This window comes from Mixophyes fleayi, chromosome 9 (genome assembly GCF_038048845.1).
Source record: "Mixophyes fleayi isolate aMixFle1 chromosome 9, aMixFle1.hap1, whole genome shotgun sequence".
NCBI classification, from domain to species: Eukaryota; Metazoa; Chordata; class Amphibia; order Anura; family Limnodynastidae; genus Mixophyes; species Mixophyes fleayi.
The window spans coordinates 66,960,022-66,982,326 of NC_134410.1; the positions used below are offsets into that span (position 1 = coordinate 66,960,022).

The following is a 22,305-nucleotide window of genomic DNA, read 5'->3' on the forward strand; positions in this document are numbered from 1 at the left end:
TGCATTTTGCCTGAGTGACCATACGAATCCTAGAAGGTACTGGGTAGCACTGGGCCAGATAAACCCGGTATCTTCACATTTTTGGTGGCAAGCAGTGGGGTCACTCAGTCCCAGGTCCTATCTGGGTAGAGCTGCAGGGGAACTGTATCGTGATACATTCCAGGGCTCTGCAAAGCAGTTAGCACTAGAAACCAGTTACCACATTATCCTGAACTTACTCCTAAAGGCTTTAAGGTAGAAAGTGTCACGAAAAGCGTTGTGGGCTTTAGGCGAGGGAAGATGCCGTCTAAGTGCCGATTTGATAAGGGGAAGCGCACCCCGCCAGAGGAGAGCGGAAGATGGAACCGTGTCTCAAAGAGAGGAAATCACAGTGAGGTGATCCCTGGAAGTAAAATGGGTGTGAGCTCTAGGAACAAGAGAGCAGGTCACAGCCCAGTGTTGCAAAAGTTCCCAAAGGAAGGGATGAAGCAGTCCAGTACACCCAGGAGAAAGGTGTACTGGGATGAAGGACTGTGGGAGTGTCTGCAGGATGGGGATATGGATGTGTTGCACCACCCCACCACAATGCAGCACATTTTGGATTATTGGGATGAGGAGTGCCCAAAGATTATTATGTGGGAAGGAGCCAGTCTACAGGAGAAATTGGAGAACCTGTTGGATGTGTTCCTAATGTTGAAAGAGGAGGCAAGTGCCTGTAATTTTCAGGATGAACCAGCATGGGATGATTTTACACATGAAGTTATTTGTACTATGCAGAATCTGGCCAAGGGAGAATCCAGATACAACAATAATCAGCAGTACAAACAAGACGTAAATGGACTATTACAGCACAGGGACATGCCTGATGAATCCCCTGCAAATGTATTAATAGAATCTGTCCCATTAGCAGATTCTACAGATCCACTAGAGACAATGAGTATGGAGGAGCTGATAGTGGAATGCCAGATCCGGGGTGTACCTTACCTGTACAGCACACACATGGATATCCTGAAACGTTTGTTAAAAGATCAGGAGAATCCCATCAATGCCTTTAGTGTTTATAGAAAATGGATGCTCACTTTAGGTCCCCACATACCTCTCTGGGAACAAATGCAATGTCTGCAACAGAGTTTTGAAGAAGCAGAGGATGAGGTATGGCGGCAAGGATTTACGGACACTGAAATGTGGCAGGATCAGTGTTATCGAGTGAATACTGAAAAATGCCAATTGGAATATCTTTTAATCACACTCTAAAAAGATGGCTGCTCAGTCTGTTAATCAGGGGGAGGTCCATCCCAGTGGATTAAATACAGTTGCCCAAGCTACTATCTTGGGGGAGACTGGAGAAGAACTGCTTGGTGAGGATGTTGTACCTCTGACTACTCAGAAAGGATTAGGAGACATTCTCCCATTTGGTGACTTGGATGGAAAAGAGCTACCAAGTAAGTACCATGTAGCAGCATCTTCTGATAATTTGCCAGTGTTATTGGAACCTGAGACTGTGTCTGAGTTAGAACAGAATTACAGAAAAGACCAGTTATCCATCCCTGTTGTGCCTGAAAAGAATTTGTTTAATGAAGTAACGCAGGATACCGCATGTGTGCTCTCCGGGGCAAGTGATGTACAGCTTTACCCAATTGTGACAGAAGAGAATCATAAACTTGCGCAACATATGATCTCAGCAGAAATCATGTTTACAGACTGTAGGACAGAATTAATGGGAGAGGATAAAGGAATTGTCATGTCAGAGGCCACTACCATGGGGCCCTGGGAAAATTACACTTATGCCTTCCCCTATGCAGAATTGGCAGATGAGGAGATGTTGACTGAGTGGGTGTCTGAGAGGGCACCAGTACAGCAAGATTCACCAGCCCCACCAGCTTTGATGCATCGCACTCCAGCTCCAAATCTGGGAATCCAGGACCCAATACCAGAGGTCTGCACTGGACCATCCACTTTGCTTTGCTGCCAGGAGGACAAGTCTGTGTCCAATGAGGATTCACACTACCCCGATGCGCCAGAGGCGAGGGAAGTAGTGCAACAGTTGGATGTGGTAGCAGGGGAGGGGAGATGCACACAAACATACTTACAGGGGCACCCACATGTGGTTTGGGAGGGGGACAGAGGATTCCCCATAAGCAAAGAATTAATGGAGCCCCCACGCTTGCCTGCCACTGGGCAGTTGTCCCTTGAGTGTTTGGGGGAGGGGGGATTGGATCTTTGCCAGAAACAAACGGACAAGGAGCCAGAAAGTTTGCCTGCCACTTGGCAGTTTTCACTTGAATATGTGGGGGAGGGGAGCATGGTCTCCAGAAACAGAGGACAGGCCAAGGGACTATTTGCAGTTGGGCAATTAAGGGTGGATAAGGCACACAAGGGATGTTGGACTACAACTCTCCTACCATGGATGTGTGCACAGGAGTGGCCCAGTTTTATTGTTGTCTCATCTTATGACACAGGGCAGCATAAACCCCCACTCCAGCTGAGTGGGAAGATATGCCTGCAGCCATGGGACCCTGGTGGGAGATTGAGGAACTGTGTACTGCTGTCTACCTTGCCATCAGACCCAGGAGAAACCACAGCAGGCCAGAAACTTTGGACTTGGAAGAAATGATTACTTGGGGCTAGGGAGCCACTGGGAAACAAGGGCTAAAAAAGTAGGGGAGGAATGTGACAAAACGAGTATGATATGTGAATTATAGCAAATACTTTGTATAGCCCTTCTTTTGTTTCCCCAGCTCATCAGACTACAACTGCATTGTCCAATTACATGTGGTTAAGGGGACATTGTAATTCAATTTAAATATGTATATTTTGTATTATATATTGATGACTTGAAGTAATGTTATTCATTGTCCTTAAACTGAAGCCAGGAGGGTTATGGGTAAAGATCAGGTGGTGTCTAGGATACAGGTGAGAGGGCTTGAGCTGCATTCATTCTCCCCCCTCCTTCCTCTACAGGAAGCATGGAACAGCTGGGGACCCTGTGACATCACAAAGTAGTGTAAGGGGTTAATTTTAGGAGGGGCTCACTGCTACCTTATCCTTGGAAGTAGGGGAAGCCAATTAAGCATCAATTGTTCTCCTTAGGACTAGTCCAGACGTTCTGTCTGCATCCCAGCAGGGGGCTTCTGTGAAAGGACATCTCATCTCCACTGCCCTGTCCAAACCCCCTAGTCCTGCACTGGCCAATGGGGAAGTAGAATAGATGCAGGGGTTTGTCCAGGGAGGGGAAAGACTGTGGAAATTAGACCTGTGATATATAAGGAACAACTCCAGGGGGGAGGGGTGCTCATGCTTGGATTTCATTCAGGAAGGTGCAAGATGGAGTTTTGAATTGTCGTTTTCTAGCTCAAGTCTATATATGCAGCTGAGAGGGATCCATGGGTCATGAAGTCTGGACAGCAGGTGACTATATCTCCTTAAGTTATTGGGGTAAGGGACAGATGATGTGGTAAATCTGACTGGCATTTATTTACTGTGTGTACATAATATTGTAGTGTGATTTGTATGACAATAAATATACTGTTGTATGTTTATAACTGCATTTTGCCTGAGTGACCATACGAATCCTAGAAGGTACTGGGTAGCACTGGGCCAGATAAACCCGGTATCTTCACACTATCCCTTGTAAGTTGTAATGACAGGGGCAATAAAAGCACTGATAAAATATTATTGGACTTTACTTCAGCCATGTTGGGACCAGAGAAAGTGGAAACAGAGGAAAGTTGAGGAAGAACTATTATATACAACTAGGCAAAGTCAGTAGAGTAAACTGGTCTGAGGGTATGCATAGGTTATTGGACATTTTTCAAAGGCTGTGCAAGGCTAAAGGATAGCATGTGATGGTCTGAGAGAGAATATGGGTAGCTAGAGTAGCAAGAACAGATGAAAACCAATTCCAAGCGATAGCTGTCAAAATGCATTAGTGTACAAGTTCAGAGATTCAGACCAAATACATTAACAAAGAAGGCTACAGCATGCAAATGTGTTGGTGTCAGCCATTGGGTTAATTAATGACTTACAAAGAGACCAGTAAATCAGTCAGATGGCAGAGAGTGAGTGAGCTATACTGCAAAATGATCAAGGAATTGGGATGCTGGTCCAGAGCATCGGTAGATTCGAGCTGAGAGAAACAAGGAGGATTACATGGATCTTCGGGCTCTAGAATTAGAAGGAGGAAACAAGTGACAAACTTGGAGATCACGACTATGTAAACAGGAACATACCAACTCCTTCCACTTGTTCATCCAGGAGTCTTAGGATGTGGGTGAAGGAGAGGTCACTAGAGGAGATGTATTTCCAGAACAGGTGGGCAAAGTCTAGTGTAGTGTACAAGACCTTGCTGGTTGCGGTTTTGTCTGTTGCAGACCACCCCATCTACAACATTTCCAGTGTGTTTGAAAGAATTTGACACTCTTAAAACACATCTAAATACACCTCACCATTCATTTGACTGCAATTGTTAAAAAACAAACAAACAAAAAAAATAGAAATCTATAAGCATTTATTTATTTTAACGAAAACACCAGGTATAATGATGAGAATTGGTTAGTTTCCCACAATCCACAAAGCAGAAAAGGAGAAAAGTGTCTGTCTGAACAAAGTCTGGCTTAAAACCTGTAAACTACGTTGATTCCATGAAGTTCTTATCAATATTAGGTACTTAGATGATTTGTTCCATTATTTGTCCCAAGCAGCCAAGTATTCAAACCTTGACCAGTTTATCTAAATAAGCTCAGGGACCAAACAAAATACAGAACAGACTAGAAGACAGACAAAGGGCTATTAAATCAGCAAATCGGATGTTTCCAGCAACGTGCATGAAAGACAATGTTAGCATCTCTTTTCTAATCTGGATCAAATTAGTAGACAGGGACAGATGAAAGCATATTAGAATTAAATGACTACTATAAAGCGCTGCAAAATATGCTGGCACTATATAAATTAAAGTTAATGCAAGTCTATTTATTAGGGTATTAACTTAGTAGAAATAAAGCAGATTGCAGACTTACTAAATAAGGAGGCTGATTAATTGTTAAGAGGTGTTTACAGTAAACAGTTTATGCAACGGATTGATTCCCAGCTTTTTTTTTTTTTTTTTTAAAAAGCAAAACAGTCCCACGGTGTCACAAATTGTATATGCTTGTATGACATGATCTACAAATCAGAGGGCTCATCACAGGGGAAAAAAGTTCAGGGACACGCTTATTGGGCTACATTTTGCCGTTTGTTAGATCAACCAAGTATCCCAAGACTGGATAAAGTTTAGGGTTGTCCAAGCATGTGTTTTGTAAGTGACTTTACTCGGAGCATTCAAACAGAGGGGAAGTGCAGGACGTCTCTTCCGTTACACATTTTCATCTGCACAAATAATTTTCACTAGGTGCCCGCAAAGAAAATAAATAAAATGTTTCCAAGACATGTATAAATGTACTCATTTCATTGGTTTTTATTGAGTGCAAGGACATCTGATCAGTTTTATTTTAGGTTTTAAATTGACCATTGTTTATTTTGAAGCACTATGACAAATTTATATGATTTGGATAGATAATTTCTTTTCAGTAACGGTTTAATTTCCAGTTTATTATTTTCAATCATCTAAAAGTTCTTTTGAAATACCTTTTATTTAAACCAACTATATTGAGCAGGAATCTGACACAAAACTGCCAATATTTGTTTATGATAAATGCATGCTTCGATGACTTTCTTTTTTAGGCTGAAAAGCCCAGCCAGGATGTTATCATTAAAAAAAATACAAACCTTTATGAAACCAGCAAACTTTTTCTGTGCTTTGTAGTGTAGATAGAATAGACATGTGTTATTGGTTCTAGAGGCGGAAACTAGCGAGCTGTGGGCCCCAGTGCAGGGAGGCGGAGAAGAGGGAACCAGGGAACCATCTGCCATGCAGCGGGCCTCATTATCTCCATGTGCCCCGATGTATAAGCAGCATTTGTAGAATGATCAGGGTTATTTATCTTTTCTCAGATACAGGGCATGGTCTATATGTAATTTGATGAATGTAGAGCAGAATTGACCACAGCATCAGTCCAGCTTGGTCATAACATTTGTTTATATTTGTGTGTACATAGTATGTAGGGTACAGTAGGGAGGTATACTTAGGTTTGTCTGTGCTGCCTCATTTATATTTCCGAAACGTTTAAAATTTGACTGGTAGATATTTTTGTTCTCACAGTCCACATTGCGTCTAATTTGTGTTATGACCGTCCATCCTGTGTGTGTTCAGTATGGCTGCTGGCTATTGTGTGCAGGGGTAGAAGTCTTATTTTATCAATTTGTTCGTACGGTTTAATTCAGGTTAGGTTGTGTCAGGCTTCCATACAGTGTGAGGGGCACATCCAGTTGTCATACTTTGTCCATAGTGCGTCTGTTGCAGCAGTTTGGGTTGTGTTATACTTTTCATAGTGTGTAACATGCAGGTCAGGTTGTGTCGTTCGCTCTACATTCATGGCCAAAAGTTTTGAGAATGACACAAATATTATTTTTCACAAAGTCTGCTGCCTCAGTTTTTATGACGGAAATTTGCATATACTCCAAAATGTCATGAAGAGTGATCAGCTGAATTGCAATTAATTTCAAAGTCCCTCTTTGCCATGAAAATATCCCAAAAAACAACATTTCCACTGCATTTCTGTTAGGAACTCCCAAGCCAGTACAGTGAAACTCGGGGTCTACTCTGAAGGCCCGGTGTTCGCTGGAGCCCCTAGTGGTGGGGACAGACTGGGCTGCGGGCCGACCGAGGGTCAAGTAACGTATACTGGCTTAAAGGAGTACCCAGGAGTGGAGTGATTGGCGGGCTGTAGATAAGAAGTATCCTAGGTCAAAGGGTCACAAGCACAGATGCAATATCCAGAGACAAGCGAAGGTTCAGACACACAGGCAGAGAAGCAGAATCCGGAATCCAGGCAAAAAGGTCAAGGTCAGAAGAGAAGGGTCACAGGTCCAAGAACAAGCAGGGGTCAAAACACGGGTAGTCAATCCAAGGTAACAAGAACCAAACAGATAGCACAAGCAGGCAGCAGGACTGAGGACAGAACGCTATAACCGGCAGTGAGGCTCAGTCCTCACTGCCTTAAATAGTACTGATGGCCAATCAGGACACAGTCCAGAATGTGTCCTCAGCTGCAGCCAATGGAAAAGGCAGAGTGCCAGCGGTAAACTAAGTCCCTAATCAGCCCTGATTGACTGATCTACTACAGCCTTGCACGGCTGACTCAATCTCTCCCTATGCGCACGCGCCCGGCTGTTTGACAGCTGGCCGGGCGCGGCGCCAGAAGCTCCCCTGCGTCCCGGTTGTTGCCTAGGCAACCGGGACGCTGAAACTGGAAATGACGCCCGGGTTGCCGTAGCAACAGACGGGGCGTCCCCAGAGAACCCGGAAGAATTGCGTCGGCGCCCGCCGTGATCCCTAACAATTTCAGCCCTGCCACAAAAGGACCAGCTGACATCAGGTCAGTGATTCTCTCGTTAATACAGGTGAGAGTCTTGACGAGGACAATGCTGGAGATCAGTCTGTAATACTGATTGAGTTAGAATAACAGACAGGAAGCTCTAAAAGGAGGGTGCTTGACATCATTGTTCTGCCTCTTAACCATGGTTATCTGTAAGGAAACACGTGCAGTCATCATTGCATTGCACAAAAAGGGCTTCACAGGCAAGGATATTGCTGCTATTAAGATTGCACCTAAAGCAACCATTTATCGCATCATAAAGACCTTCAAGGAGAGAGGTTCAATAGTTGTGAAGGCTGCTTCAGGGTGCACAAGGACATCCAGCAAGTGCCATACCTGCCTCCTAAATTCAGCTGCAGGATCAGGGCACCACCAGTGCAGAGCTTGCTCAGGAATGGCAGCAGGCAGGTGTGAGTGTATCTGCACACACAGTGAGGCGAAGACTTTTGGAGGATGGCCTAGTGCCAAGAAGGCCAGCAAAGAAGCAACTTCTCTCCAGGAAAAAAATCAGGGACAGATGGATATTCTGCAAAAGGTACAGGGATTGGACTGCTGAGGACTGGGGTAAAGTTTTTTTTTTCTGATGAATCCTCTTTCAGATTGTTTGGGGAATCTGGAAAAACGCTTGTCCGTAGAAGGAAAGGTGAGCGCTACCATCCGTCCTGTATGATGCCAACAGTAAAGCATCCTGACACCATTCATGTGTGGGGTTCTTTCTCAGTCAAGGGAGTGGGCTCACTTACAATTTTGCCTAAGAACACAGCCATGAATAAAGAATGGTACCAAAACATCCTCAAGAGCAACTTCTTCCAACCATCCAAGAACAGTTTGGTGATGAACAATGCCTTTTCCAGCATGATGGAGCACCTTGCCCTAAGGCAAAATTGATAACCAAGTGGCTTGGGTATCAAAACATCAAAATTTTGGGTCCATGACCAGGAAACTCTCCAGACCTTAATCCCATTGAGAGCTTGTGGTCAATCCTCAAGAGGCGGGTGGACAAACAAAAACCAGCAAATTCTGACAAACTGCAAGCAATGATTAGACAAAAATGGGTGGCCATCAGTCAGTATGTGGCCCAGAAGTTGATTGACAGCATGCCAGGGCGAATTGCAGAGGTCTTCAAAAAGAAGGGTCAACTCTGCAAATATTGACTCTTTGCATAAACTTAATGTAATTTCAATAAAATCCTTTGACATGTATGGAATGCTTGTAATTTTACTTCAGTATACCATAGCAACATCTGACAAAAAGGTCTAAAAACACTGAAGTAGCAAACTTTGTGAAAACCAGTACTTGTTGCATTCTCAAAACTTTTGACTATGATTGTATACTGTGTAACGTGCAGGTCAGGCTACGTCACCCTCTTCATACCATGTGAGGTGCAGGTAAACCTGTGCCAGTCTGTCTATAATGTGTCAGTCTGTGCCAGTCCATCTAGTGTGCAATTAGTTGGCCAGGCTCCATCAGTCGCTACATATAGGGTGGGTACGATATGTTGACACTTATACTGTTGACACCGAAATGGCTACAGATTAATTCTGTTGACATGTTCAAAATGGAGACATTGTGACTGCCAACAGTAATAATGTCGACATTCAAAAAGCAATGCCAGTGGCATTGGCTGATCTGGCACAATAGAGTTAAATAATAAAAACAAACAAACAGAAACCAAATACCCTCCCCGCCAACAATACAGTACAAAAACACACACTATTGTAGAATCATAGTAATACAACCAGTACTAGGCTTTGCCAGCCGGGGATGGCCAGGGACTACAGCAGAGAAACCCACGGCATTGACAAGCAGCGCCAAGCTGGATTCCATAGGAAGATGGGGTCCGCAAAAAATAAAGTGGACCCCCTCCCTAGTGGTGCCCTGCCCCATGCTGAAATCACTAGGGCTCTTTCCACACCCCTGGGGTGGGTGATGTAGGGTAATTAAAAATAATTTTATAATAAAGACACAATTTTGCTATGGTGCACTACAGGTCCCAGTAAGCCCAGGCTGCCATTAACAGTCCGCCACGCTGTCAGAGCTGAGGTCATAGGGAAATTCCCAGGTTATAAATAGACCTAGCGCCTGTAATTTTTTCATTTTGCAACGGGAGCTCCTGCAGTCAGGGGCTAGTATGCACTGTCTGTTAAGGTTTTTGTTATTTTGCCAAGCATGTTTTGGTTGATTAATTTGGTTTATCAAGCTTGAAGAATAGAAGTTTGTTTTTTTCAAGCTGGGGTTAATTTTACTAGGATTTTTGTGTTTTTTTGACAACCACAGGCCCTGGGATTCATTTTACTAGGTATTTTTTTGGACAACCACAGGCCCTGGGATTCATTTTACTAGGTATTTTTTGGGACAACCACAGACCATTGGAATACAGATGAAGAACCTGGTGAGTATTACCAAGGTTTTTATTTATCAATTTACAATAAAATTATTTTTACAACAAGGCGTGTCTTGTATAAATTTTGTCTTGGTGCACTACTCGTTCAAGTGGGCACTGGATTCCAGGGCATGCTGGCACTACAAGCACCAGCATGCCCAAATTGTTAATGTAAGCATTGGCTTGCTGGGACCTGTAGTGCACCAAGGCAAAATGGTGTTTTTATTATAAAAATAATTTTTATCTACCCCACACCCACCGAAAATTACTACTGTCGACAGTCAAAATATCACCATTTTCAACATGTTAACAGAATGAATCTGTCAACATTTACACTGTATATAATATTATATATATATATATATATTGTAAAGGTCATGCGGTGTCAGTAAGTTCCTAGTGTGAGACAGACAGGAGTGACAGTGCCCCAAAGCATAGCGCGCAGCTGGTGAAAATGGAAATAGCCTGTAAAGAAACAGACAATGCTGCTCGATTTTAATCTCTTAATCGAGTGTAAATACAGAGCTTGTTTGGGACCAAGGATGGAATGGAGACCCCTATCGTCTGAGCAAGAACATTGATAGAACAGACCACATGGGGTAGTGCATGGCACCACTTCCGTTACACTTTTTTATCTCCATAAAAGCTTTTCACTAGGTGTCAGCAAAGAAGTTTCACTTCAAAAACTACTATTAGTATTAATGGCAGTCACATGCAAAGCAATCTTACAACAGTTCACAGTACTTATCCAATTTTAGAGATGGTACTCTTCAGGCAACACCACCTGTTCAGGGTAGACTGGCTTGAAATAAAATACAATAAAGAACTTTTCTAATGCCAGCACAATTTCAATGTTGTGCCAAGTTCATACAAACTCTCTCATCAACCACCAAACAACCAATCAAGAAAAGCTTCCAGCATACTGGTACTCCTGTTAAATACTGGTAGGCTGACTAGCTATTGATGTATAACCTCATAGATTGTAACATACCTAAAAAAAACCTCTATAAACACCTCCACTATTATAAACTCTATACAATTAGAGCCTAATGGAGTGCTGATTCTTAAAGATGAGTGAGCAACCACTGTTTAATTATGTTATGGTTTTAGGTTTATTGTATCTCATATTTTAAAATATTGGCTCTTCTGCAACTAATTGGAGATTTAGGGACAGGACTCTACCCTATATGCATGGACTCTCCAGTAATCTAACCTTCAATGATTTCTGCAATTACTATACAGTTGCTGTTACTGACTACCTTTCTATTTAATGTATTACTCAAGGGTAAAATTAGTAAGAGTGCAAAAATTCATACACAGTTAATATGTCCATGTGAAAAATCTGAGCGGTCTTGGCCATTTTTCACCAGTTTACACATATTACTGACAAATATTCTAAGGATGCCAAAGAACATTTGAAATCTGGAATTCTATTGTATTTCTCTACAGAATTTCACCATTATATTGTTTTTGGAGGTGGTGAAGATGTACAAAAGTGCACACTCCTGCACACTGCAAAATCGCAAAGAAGAACGTAGTTGCACCGGATCATTGTTTTCACTTAAAAATGTTTTAAAAAGGAGCCCAGCAGGAATTTGAAAAATGAGAGGTAGCAAAAACAAATTAGCATTTAATGGCCCTTAAATACATTATGCCCATCAGGTTTCCATAAGCCGCCCTAAAGAAAACTTTCAGTACCCAGCATGGCTTATAGCAAGTTCATCACCAAAGACACTGTTATAGATTAAAGATTGTGGACAGCACGGTGGCGCACTGTTTAGCATTGTTGTCTCACATCAATGGGGTCACGAGTCTGATTCAAATCTATGTAGAGTTTATATGTTCTCCCCATGTTTGAATGGTTTTCCAAAGGCTTACTGCTAGGTTAATTGGCTTCTGATGAAATTCACCCTAGTGTATATGGGGGTGGTGTGAGAGAAGAATGAGGGGGGCCCTGGCTGTTACACTTATACTGGGCCCCGCAATTTCTGGTGGCAGCCCTGTGTATGTGTGTTAGGGAATTTATAATGTAAGCTCCAATAGGGTGGCGACTGATGTGATTAATTACATATTCTCTGTACAGTGCAGTCTAATATGATTGGTGCTATATAAATAAAAATAATAATTATAGAAAAAGAAACATTATGCTATTTTTCTTTGTTCGTATAGGCTGCAGACAGCATTGGCAATGAGGAGTTTAATAAAGTTGAAGTTTTTTTCACAACTCTAATTAAAAAAACCTGTCAAACACACAACTGTTCAATTCCCAATTGATTTGTTTTTGCTTACATTTTTACTAGTGATTGTAGGTTTTTCCAATGCATGGAAATTTGGAGTAACATGGAAATGAAACAAGTAGCACTCTGAAAAATGGCATCACAAGTATAAATGCCAATCATGGGTATCATTATACTAGCCTATTCTAGTGTCGCACCCATTTATATGCCTTTAGCTTCAGCTTTACATGTAAAAACTCCAGTGGGTTTGTGGCTTTAATATTCCGAAGTGAGTGACTGCACATATGTGGTTACATCAGAGTATTATCTGGACTGATTGTGCTGAATAAAGTGGGAACTTACCTGTAAAGAAATGGCAGCTGCTTTCCACTCTATTTTCCACTTCAAATCCAGACCAATAATTCCAAGGCAAACCAACACAATACAAACAAAAAGGAGAACCTAGTGATACAATAAAGTATATCCATGTTACGGGAGGACAACATTAACAGGTTTAAGGAATAGGGAAAAGGTGATAAGAAAGTGGTGACTCACCTTATGGAGCCAGTGCAGCCTGAGAGGTTCAGCACACAGTACGAGGCACATGGAGACTAACTAGACAGGGGACACAGAAGGAATGGTGAGGGGAAAATAAATTATTAGCACAGATTTTACATCTTCTCTATAGCCAGCAGATGGCGATGTCACAGCATTAAAGATGAACTGGGGATGTTGGCAAAACACACTTTTCTTTCTTCTATATTTTCTACATAACGATTTACGATGTAAATACTTTAAACAATGTGTAATTTCTTACGAGATAAATTAAATATGGTTTACAGTAAGCCGTTATTTTTCACATTCCGTGTCTCCAGACAATTATTTCATACTTGCAACATTAAAAATCTACTCCCTTAGACATTTTCCTATGGGTAGATGAATCTATACATGTGTGCGCCCTACAGTGTTCCCACCTGTTCCTGATCACACCAAATACCTAAACAAAGTCCTCCCAAATGGTACTCAAACTAATAAAGAACATATTTTAGTATAAAAAGGCAGCATTTAAAATAAAAATGGGAGCAAGAAAGATAGAAAGAGACATACATACATTCCGGTGAATAAACTGCCCGTCATTGTCCCAACACTATTCCTACACTGTAAATTCTGTGAAATCCCTGTATGATTCTCTAAGGAACGGTGAACTTCACACCCCGACCACAAAACTCTAACCTATATATAATAGGAATATGTTTTCCCTTTGTATAAGAAGGACTTTCTTAGGGCTTGTTTTTCAAATAACTAAAAATGTGCAAAATATACACTTTTCCATAATTCTTTGCATAGTTACTGTAAATCAATTAGTACAACCCCAGATATTCAGCACAGTATAGTGCAACTGCAGACTTTATGTAATCATGCCTACTTTTGTGTTGAGAGTCAGGGTTTCAATGGAAAGATGACAATTTTGCACATAAGAGAAAGAATTTGAATGACCAGTCAGCAATAGGGTTCATCCTTAGCTGAAAATAGCATTCATCATGCCTTTTGCAGAGCAAAGGAAGATAAATAAAATAATAAAAAATAAATAAATAATAATGCTAAAAAAGTGCCCTAATCAGTAACTTAGCAAGGAGTCCTTTATATACACAGGGGCACAGCATTTAAACCATTTCAGAGAGCAAACGGTCTGAATTTTTACATCTGGTGATTTTAAGTTATTTATATGCCTACAGAGCACTAAAAAGCCATGTAAAGAGAAGAACAACACTAAAAAAATCAGTATTGTACAATTTAAAGAAATATGCTAATTAGAGTAGATTACAGTGAACACTTTGGGAAGGTTTGTAAAAGGTAGAGAACCATAAAAACCTCACAATTATGCAGCATGTCTGCATGTAGTCTGCATGAATAGTTCACAGAAAAGGTTCAATCCAATCTCAGACTGACCTAAGATATTGGGCAAATACATGCATTTTGCACTGTAGCACAGAGCCGTAACGAGGGCGATGCGACCGCCCAGGGCGCAAGGCCTGGTGTGGGTGCAGCACCCGCCTGCCCTTTACATGTCAGCAGTGAAATGGCATAGTAGGAATACTTTGCCCATTGAAGACAGCCAGCGCGAGTGTGCCGGCTTCCTGCTCTTGCAGCGCCCTGACGTACAAATAATGACGTCAGGACGCTGTCAAAAAACAGGCGACGAGGAGCCGGCACAGAAGTTATAAGAGGACAGAAGAAGACACGCTGCAGTGAGTAAAAGGAGAGGACAGGAGCGAGGGCTGGAGAGGACAGGAGCGAGGGCTGGAGAGGACAGGAGCGAGGGCTGGAGAGGACAGGAGCGAGGGCTGGAGAGAATGGTGGGTGGGAGGGTGTCTGGTAAGAAGGAGTGAGGGGTCTGGTGGGGGGAGGGGGTCTGGGTAGAAGGAGTGAGGGGTCTGGGTAGAAGGAGTGAGGGGTCTGGTGGGGGGGGTCTGGAGAGAAGGAGTGAGGGGTCTGGTAAGGAGGAGTGAGGGGTCTGGAGAGAAGGAGTGAGGGGTCTGGTGAGAAGGAGTGAGGGGTCTGGAGAGAAGGAGTGAGGGGTCTGGAGAGAAGGAGTGAGGGGTCTGGAGAGAAGGAGTGAGGGGTCTGGAGAGAAGGAGTGAGGGGTCTGGTGGGGGGGGGGGGTCTGGAGAGAAGGAGTGAGGGGTCTGGAGAGAAGGAGTGAGGAGGTGGTCTGGGGAGAAGGAGTGAGGGGTCTGGTGGGGGGGGGGGGGTCTGGAGAGAAGGAGTGAGGGGTCTGGAGAGAAGGAGTGAGGGGTCTGGAGAGAAGGAGTGAGGAGGTGGTCTGGGGAGAAGGAGTGAGGGGTCTGGAGAGGAGGGTGTCCAGAATGAATGGGGGGGGGGGGGGGGGTCTGGTGAGAAGAGAAAATATGAATTATATAATAATAATTACTATTCAATATGGGGAAATTTGAAGCCATAATTTGTGGGGCTGATGGGGGAAATAGGATTTGTGTTAAATGAAAATGTTAATAGTTTTAGGTCAGGGATGGTGAGAGTCTGTTACATATGTAGGCTTTTAATTTAATGTTGGGTATGGTGAGAAATAATTTGACTTAAATCAATAGCATACCCATTTATTGCTATTAATTTAATGGTGGGAGCTGGTGAGGGGTGAAGTAGGTCTATTAATTAGATGGGAATGCTACCAATTTAATGTATGGGCTGATGCATGGGGTATGTCTGTTTATTAAATGGGAATGTTATTAATTTAATGTCAGAACTGGTTGGGGGAGGCTTATTTGTTAAACGTGGGTGCTATTAATTTGGTGTTGGGGCTATATGGGGGAAAATAGACATTTACTGTAAATTTTATTAATTAGATTCTGGAGCTGATTGGCTGGAAGGAGGTTTGTTTTTAAACAGAAAAAGTTACTGATTTAAAGTCTGGAGGGAGACCTAGATTCTTCACTCACTGCTCAACTTTCCAGGAGGTCAGCAATTTTCCAAACAGGCCCCCAATATTCCAGGATCCGTTTAGGCAGCAACGGAGCATAAGACACCAGCAGACAGAAGACACCGGCGATGCTTACTCCCATAAAGGTACATGGGGGGAAGGGGGCGGGGGACACCAAATTCTGTTTCGCCCAGGGCACTAAAATGTCTAGTTACGGCACTGTTGTAGCACTTAACAAAATGTAAGTTTCTAATTCAGAAGAAAAGAGCATTGCATACCAACTCATGTTAAATCTAAGGATCACATTAGCTGTATGGCAAGTGTCGTACTATTCATTTCTCCTGAATGAGATTTGTTAATCTGTACTTATATCATACATGCCCACTCTCTCAGAATGTCCCGAACTTCGGGTAGGTCTCCCGAACTCCCGGCAGAGCAGGCAATTCTATTGCATCCTGCCCACTTCCTAGTGAAGTGAGCAGGATGGGAACCTCAAAATGTTGCTATCGTCATGGGGGTGGGGCCAAATGACACTGTTTTCCACCACTCACCGCCTCCAACCATGCCCCCCTCCCATAGGACAAAAACTCAATGTTGGAAAGTATGACTTATGTGTACTGGAGCACTGATCATACACTAACTCTTAAACCAAAGAAGGTTTTATGTATTTATGTTGGACTGACTTTATTAGCAGTGGGTTGATAACAAATCCCAACATATGCTGGCTGAACAAGAGGCCATCTGTGCAGTCATTTATAGTCTTTCTTTGTGGAAGAACATCTAAGGTATTATGTTTGTGTAATAGCATAAAACAAAAATAATTTTTGCATCAAGTTTGCCCATTAATAAAGATAATGGGGTAGATTTAGCAAACCTACTACAAAGAAAAGTGGAAGTGTTGCCCATAGTAACCATTAAATTAAAAGCTATCATTTTCTAGAATGTACTAGATCAGTGATAAGCAACCTAATACACTTCAGCTACCACCCTTAATCTGAATAACAAGTTATCTATAATATAAAAGCCTACTGGCATGTGTCTGTGTGTGGAAAAAAAAAAAACAAGCTGCAGCGCCACCTGCTGGGCGGAGTTATACACTGACCTACTAAATTCTTCGTGTGTGTGGAAAATAAAACTCAGAAAGGGCTGAAATTTGGTATACTAAGATGTTTTTAATTTGTTAATTTAATTTGTTAATTGTTAAAAGTGTTTATAAAGATTTAAAAAATATATATATATATTTCTTGAAGGAAAAGTGACAGTTGGGAGTGGTTGGTGGTTGCCGGGGGTGACAGTGGGGAGTGGTTGGTGGTTGCGGGGGGTGACAGAGCGAGAGGAGTGTGATACTAAGGACCGCTGAGAGAGATCCCTGTGTCTGGATAGACATCTGGATAGATGTGGCGATAAAGATGAAGGATGAGGTGATGGAGAAAAATGATGAGGTAGTGACATGTGGACAAAACCACGTTAAAAAAGGGCGCTTACGTTGGGAAGTAACGCTCTTCCCCTGAGGAGGCCTGGCCTAGCCCCAAATGCATGACAAGAACCTTTTTAACACCTTAAGTAGCTTGATTTGACTAGAATGCATGAGTATCATGCACGGTAAGAAGGATCAGAATGGTAAGAATGCATGAGTATCATGCACGGGTTAACTTGTACAATACATTTAACTAAAGAAAGAGAGACACCTAATTGTAATAACATATCAGTAGGCATTTTAAAGAAGTGTTACAAGCTGTAACAAAGAAATCTGGCAATATAGCAGTTAGGAGCTGGGACCAAAGGTGAAGACTCGGAGGGCCGCCTGTTTCCCATCACTGTACTAGATACATGATTGGTTGCTACGGGCAACAACTCATTTTTATTTTTAGGTTTGATAAATCTAACCCATTATCTACATTACTTATCCATATAAATCTTATGGCAACATCTGGCTCTACAACAGTTAATGACCGGCTAGGTGTTGGCCTACCTTAATATGCCATTGATTTGCAAATCATTCTGGGAAATACCGCTCACAAGTTACATATATCTGCCAAAACCTCTTTTCAATAGAACCAACCAATGCACACGTACCAAGAGTATGAAGCAATATGTGAGTAGTACAGCAGCCACTGTGATCAGGACAACAGACCAATCCTGCCATAATTCAAGGAGTCGGAAGATTTCTCTGCAGAAGCATCACAAGAAAGGCACATAAGTTAAGAACACAAACACATTTTCATGATCCACAAGTAGAATGAGAAATGGAGGGGACATCATTATACTTACTCGTTGAAGTTGTGTATGTCGTTTTTCAGGATTAAGGTAACATACATCCATATCAAGGTAAACAGAAATACCAAGAAGATCAGAAGAACCCAGATACACTCACACTGTAAAACAAGGATCATTGTCTGTAACAATAATTAAACCGTCAATGGGATCCCACAAAAACACAGCTCTGCAGTGCATTCGTCATTTTCCCACCTAGATCTAAATAATTATACACCTACATTATGCTATTGGCAGTTAACTGTCATGTGTGACCTTTTTCAGGAGCTTCAGAACCACGCCTACTAGCACTATAGGAACACGTCCATCAATAATTACAGATTTTACATTTTGCTAATTTAATTATCTCATCCTGTTAAACAAAATCTGTATTTTTGCATGTGGGCACAATAAGAGGAGCACTAGAGCACTGACCCCACATTTATCTGGTAACTCCACAAATCAGCCCATTAGAAGATGCTAATTTGTGCACACCCACAGACACCCCCATGTTTGCTCACTAAGCTGTTCCACCTCTCTGTATAAATGCAAGTTTACACAGAAAATGATTTGTGCTACAACCCTGCATTTCTGCAGCTTAGTAAATGACCATTATTGATGTTCACAATAAGCATACTAGCACACACACGTAAATAGTGAACTGCTCTAAATTCAATTAACTTTCATGTGACATATACCCTTTTATATTCAGGATTTTAAAATAATATTACTATTTTTGGTCAGCAAACTATATGAGCATAAAGTATCCTACAGAAATCACTGTATTTCTCTGTATTTGCATTTATTTATATTATTCTGCTGTGATACAATGAAATATTATCCACGGACTCCACTGCAACACCTCGAAGCCCATAGGTCACTATACTTTTAAATGATTTCATATGATGTGTTTCAAACCTTAAGTAATACAAGGAATAACAAATGAATGATGCATGTTAAATAAGCTTTTAAATACATTTGCTGTCCCTTGCTGATATTTTATTGTACTTTGGCAAGTACAATCAATATGACACTTCCCACTCATTTTATTAAATTAATTTAAGTGGGGGGAATTAAGCTATCCTGACTCTCACCCATAACTAGGGTATGTTTCCAATTACTGAGGAAAGCCTACAGTTCAGAAAGGAAGTACATATAATCAAGCACACCTGACCTCCCAACACATATATATTAGGACACTGCTGATAGCCACCCAATTGAAAAACTTCTGAACGAGCATAATGTCATATATGCAGTGACATATCTTTAGTTTTGAGAGTTTGTGAACTTTTACAAATACATTTGCAAATTTTACATACATTGTTTTTAATAATGAATCAACTATCATGTCAAGATTAGTAGCCCTTTAAAGATACACTACCACCTATTAGAAGTTTGTACTAGGTGGCCACTTCCTTTAGCTGAAACCCCATGCAGCCATTTTTTACCAAGGCTTCTCCATTCCTCTTGCAGCCTAGTCTGGAGATCGGGAGTGAGAAGGAAGAGCGTTCACAGTCCTCCCACTCACAATTCTACAAGGCTGCCATTTACATCTGCTTAGCCTAATTGACATGAAGGTCCTGTATAATAGGAGAGCTGGGAGAAAAACAGCTGCATTTAGCATTGCTAAAAATCAGCCAAAAAACTTTGATATATTATAAAATCATACACATTTGAAAAATAGCTTAAACCCCCCGCAAATATTACACACACGTGTACTTTACCGAAATATAGGGCTTTAAGCTGGTGTTCGCATCCCAAAATGGAACAGACAAAAACAAAGTATGCACAAGCACTCTCTAAATGACATCTATATAGGCCTAATAGGCAGAGAAATAATAAGACATCTTTGATAAATAAAATATATATACACTAATACACTGGCTTTCATATAAACTAGCTAGAAAACAGACTTATCCATTAAACAGGTCCTTATACAAGTGAATTTATATAATTTATTCAATTTACTGGAGTTAGTTTTTGTTTTAGAAAGTGTTTATAAATCATACCATAGTGTTTTAATGCAATGGTCAGCTGTGTTTCTAGTCAGTTTTGCTCTTGCTTATAAACACCCTCCCTTGATTAGGAATATCACAGCAAAATTAAGATAAATGTCCATGATGTGGGCCTGAATTACTAACAGTTGTTCTGTGACTATGATTGTGGAGTTCACCAAGTGCTTGACATGGCAATAAAAGAGTCACACAGAGAATATTGATTCTCAAGTGGAATGAATCTATTTTGCAATTTGTGAAACGTAAGATTTGCAATTTCAGTTGTCTAGGACCTGTTCCATTTAAGCCACACCACCATGGGATCTAAGAGAGGCATAGTGTTGGTGGAGTGACTTTTGTCTATCTCTTGACTCTGCGGCCCTCCTAGCCGAGTTGTTGTTGGCCTTGGAACCAAAAGCAACAGTGCCTATGCTATGGATGCTGTCCTGAAAGTGCCAATTCGGCTCAACCCCCATCTCCCCACGATGAGTAGCTGAAGTCACCTGAGGAACGTGGCTGGGATATAAAGACATACCCACATTTAATGGCACAGCCATGGATAGCGATACAAACCTACAGGTATTTGAATCAATGATGAACAGAATAAGAGAGGCAGACTGGCCCTGATATATGAGTTCCAGTCTGTTGGGCCCGGCTCTGGAAGTCTATTATGTACTGAGCCCTGCAATATGTGGGAGGCACAAGGAGGTACTATTCATTCTGCTGGCCCAATTTGCAGGCACTCCAGAGACAGCATCTGCTGAATGGAAGGATGACAGATGGCTACTATGGAAGAGATGTAAGGATGCAAGACCTTGTGGTATGTGAGCAACAGCTGTTTACAGGAATTTGGGAATGGGTGGGATTCATAAACCCAACACCCTAGAGCAAGCAGCCCGGCTAGCAGATGAGTTTGTGCTCAAAGGTCCAAGGTGGCAAGAATCTGCAGGATGGGAGAATGTACCCACCCGGAGATATATTCAAAGGCTGGAAATGCCACCCTCCAGAACTGCTGACAGGAAGTACCAACAACAACACTAGCAACAATGGCTAGATGGCCACACAGAGCTGCAAGGCAGGTGCTCCAGGTGTATCCACACCGTGTATATGAAACAGAACTTCCCCAGAAGCCAAGGTCCTGTCCTGGGACTTTCACAGTAACATACTGTGAAGAGGTTCCCCAACTTTCCCTGGGAGAGCTTTACTACCCCAATGTGCAAGAGGAGGTGGTCTACTAAGCTAAAATGGTAGGTGTGGGGAGGGCTATCCCAGTCCACATGCAGTGTCATTTTCAATCTGTTTGGGTGGACAACCAGAAGGTTCAAGGGCTTATGGACTCTGGCGTCTCCTTCACCCAAGTTCAGCCCTACTTGGACCCTAGGTTCCAGGTTTTAAAGAACAGAATGGTTCAAATTGCCATGGTGAGAGTGCAACTGAAGGACATCCCCACTGCTCAGATTTATTTGGGGGACATGACCATATTTATTTGGACTGGGGAGTGCAGTCATGAGGATTCCTAGCATGAATTCCAGAAAGATTGATAGTGTAAAAATAAAAAGTGTATTTATTAGGCAGAGATTCACAGGCAAAGAATGGTGCAGTAATGATAAACAGCAACACAGTTCAAGGCAGCAGATACAAACAGCAGGACTGGAAATTATAGCTTGAATAACTCAGGAAGTCACAAGTGGTAACACAGTTCGTTAGAGGCAGTACAGAGTAGCCAGATACCAGACCTAGCTCAGAGGCTGGAGAAGTAGAGAAGGCTGGAGGCACCATGTGTACCACAATGGCAGGATACCTAGTTTAATCTGGAGTCACGAGGTACTGGATTGAGAGTAGAAGAAGGTCAAACAAGGCAAAGGGTCAAAAGCCTGGAGAGCCAAGAAGGCACCAGGGAATGAACTGGAGCGTAGTCAAAAACAGAGCCAGGGTCTGGGTCAGAAGTTAAGCAGCAAAACCAAGGAACAAGCAGGGGTCAATACCAGGAAATCAGACTGGAATAGGACAGAGGAAACAGATCTTTGACCCGCAGTCACCACTCTAGGGCAGGAGATTTATCTAAGAACTGACCTGCTGAAATGACACCTCTGTGAGAAATAAGATTGAATACAGGGTCTTTGCTTTACACACTAAGGGCCTGAGTCATTAAGGAGAGCAAAGCATAAAAAATGAGTAACTTTGCACTTTGGCAAAACCATGTTGCATTGGAAGGGGAGGTAAATTTCAAATGTGGGGACAGATTTCTAATTGTGGTAGAGCATGTCCTAAATTTACATTTCAGTTTAAAAATAAAGCCATCAAGAATTTGTGTACTACATGAAAAAAAAAAACAGCCAGTATTTAACTTATGTGCAAAATAAAAAAAATATTTGCCCCCCTTGCATTGTAACATGGTTTTTCACTAGATAACATTTACTCTTTTTTTTTTTTTGCTTTACTTTCCTTAATGACTCAGGCCATAAGTATCTAGGTGATTTTGTATCCAGGTAGCAGGGAAGCCAGGCTTATGCATAAGTCTGCTTTCAGGCAAAACAGTCAGCTGGGATGCAAAAGAGCACACTATTATCCC

General features: G+C 42.0%; 1 protein-coding gene across 3 annotated transcripts in view; it reads right to left on the reverse strand.

Annotated features, from left to right (window-relative positions):
- Nucleotides 1–22,305, reverse strand: part of GDPD2 (glycerophosphodiester phosphodiesterase domain containing 2) — a 54,682-nt gene that overhangs the window by 26,803 nt on the left and 5,574 nt on the right. For 2 of the 3 annotated variants that reach the window (XM_075184503.1, XM_075184501.1), the window contains 4 exons: nucleotides 17,758–17,882; nucleotides 17,563–17,656; nucleotides 12,606–12,665; nucleotides 12,414–12,512 (listed from right to left, as the gene is read on the reverse strand). In XM_075184503.1, coding sequence (XP_075040604.1) covers nucleotides 12,414–12,512; nucleotides 12,606–12,665; nucleotides 17,563–17,656; nucleotides 17,758–17,882 — 378 coding nt within the window. The remainder of the gene's footprint in view (nucleotides 1–12,413; nucleotides 12,513–12,605; nucleotides 12,666–17,562; nucleotides 17,657–17,757; nucleotides 17,883–22,305) is intronic. The other variant, XM_075184504.1, reaches the window with a different exon arrangement.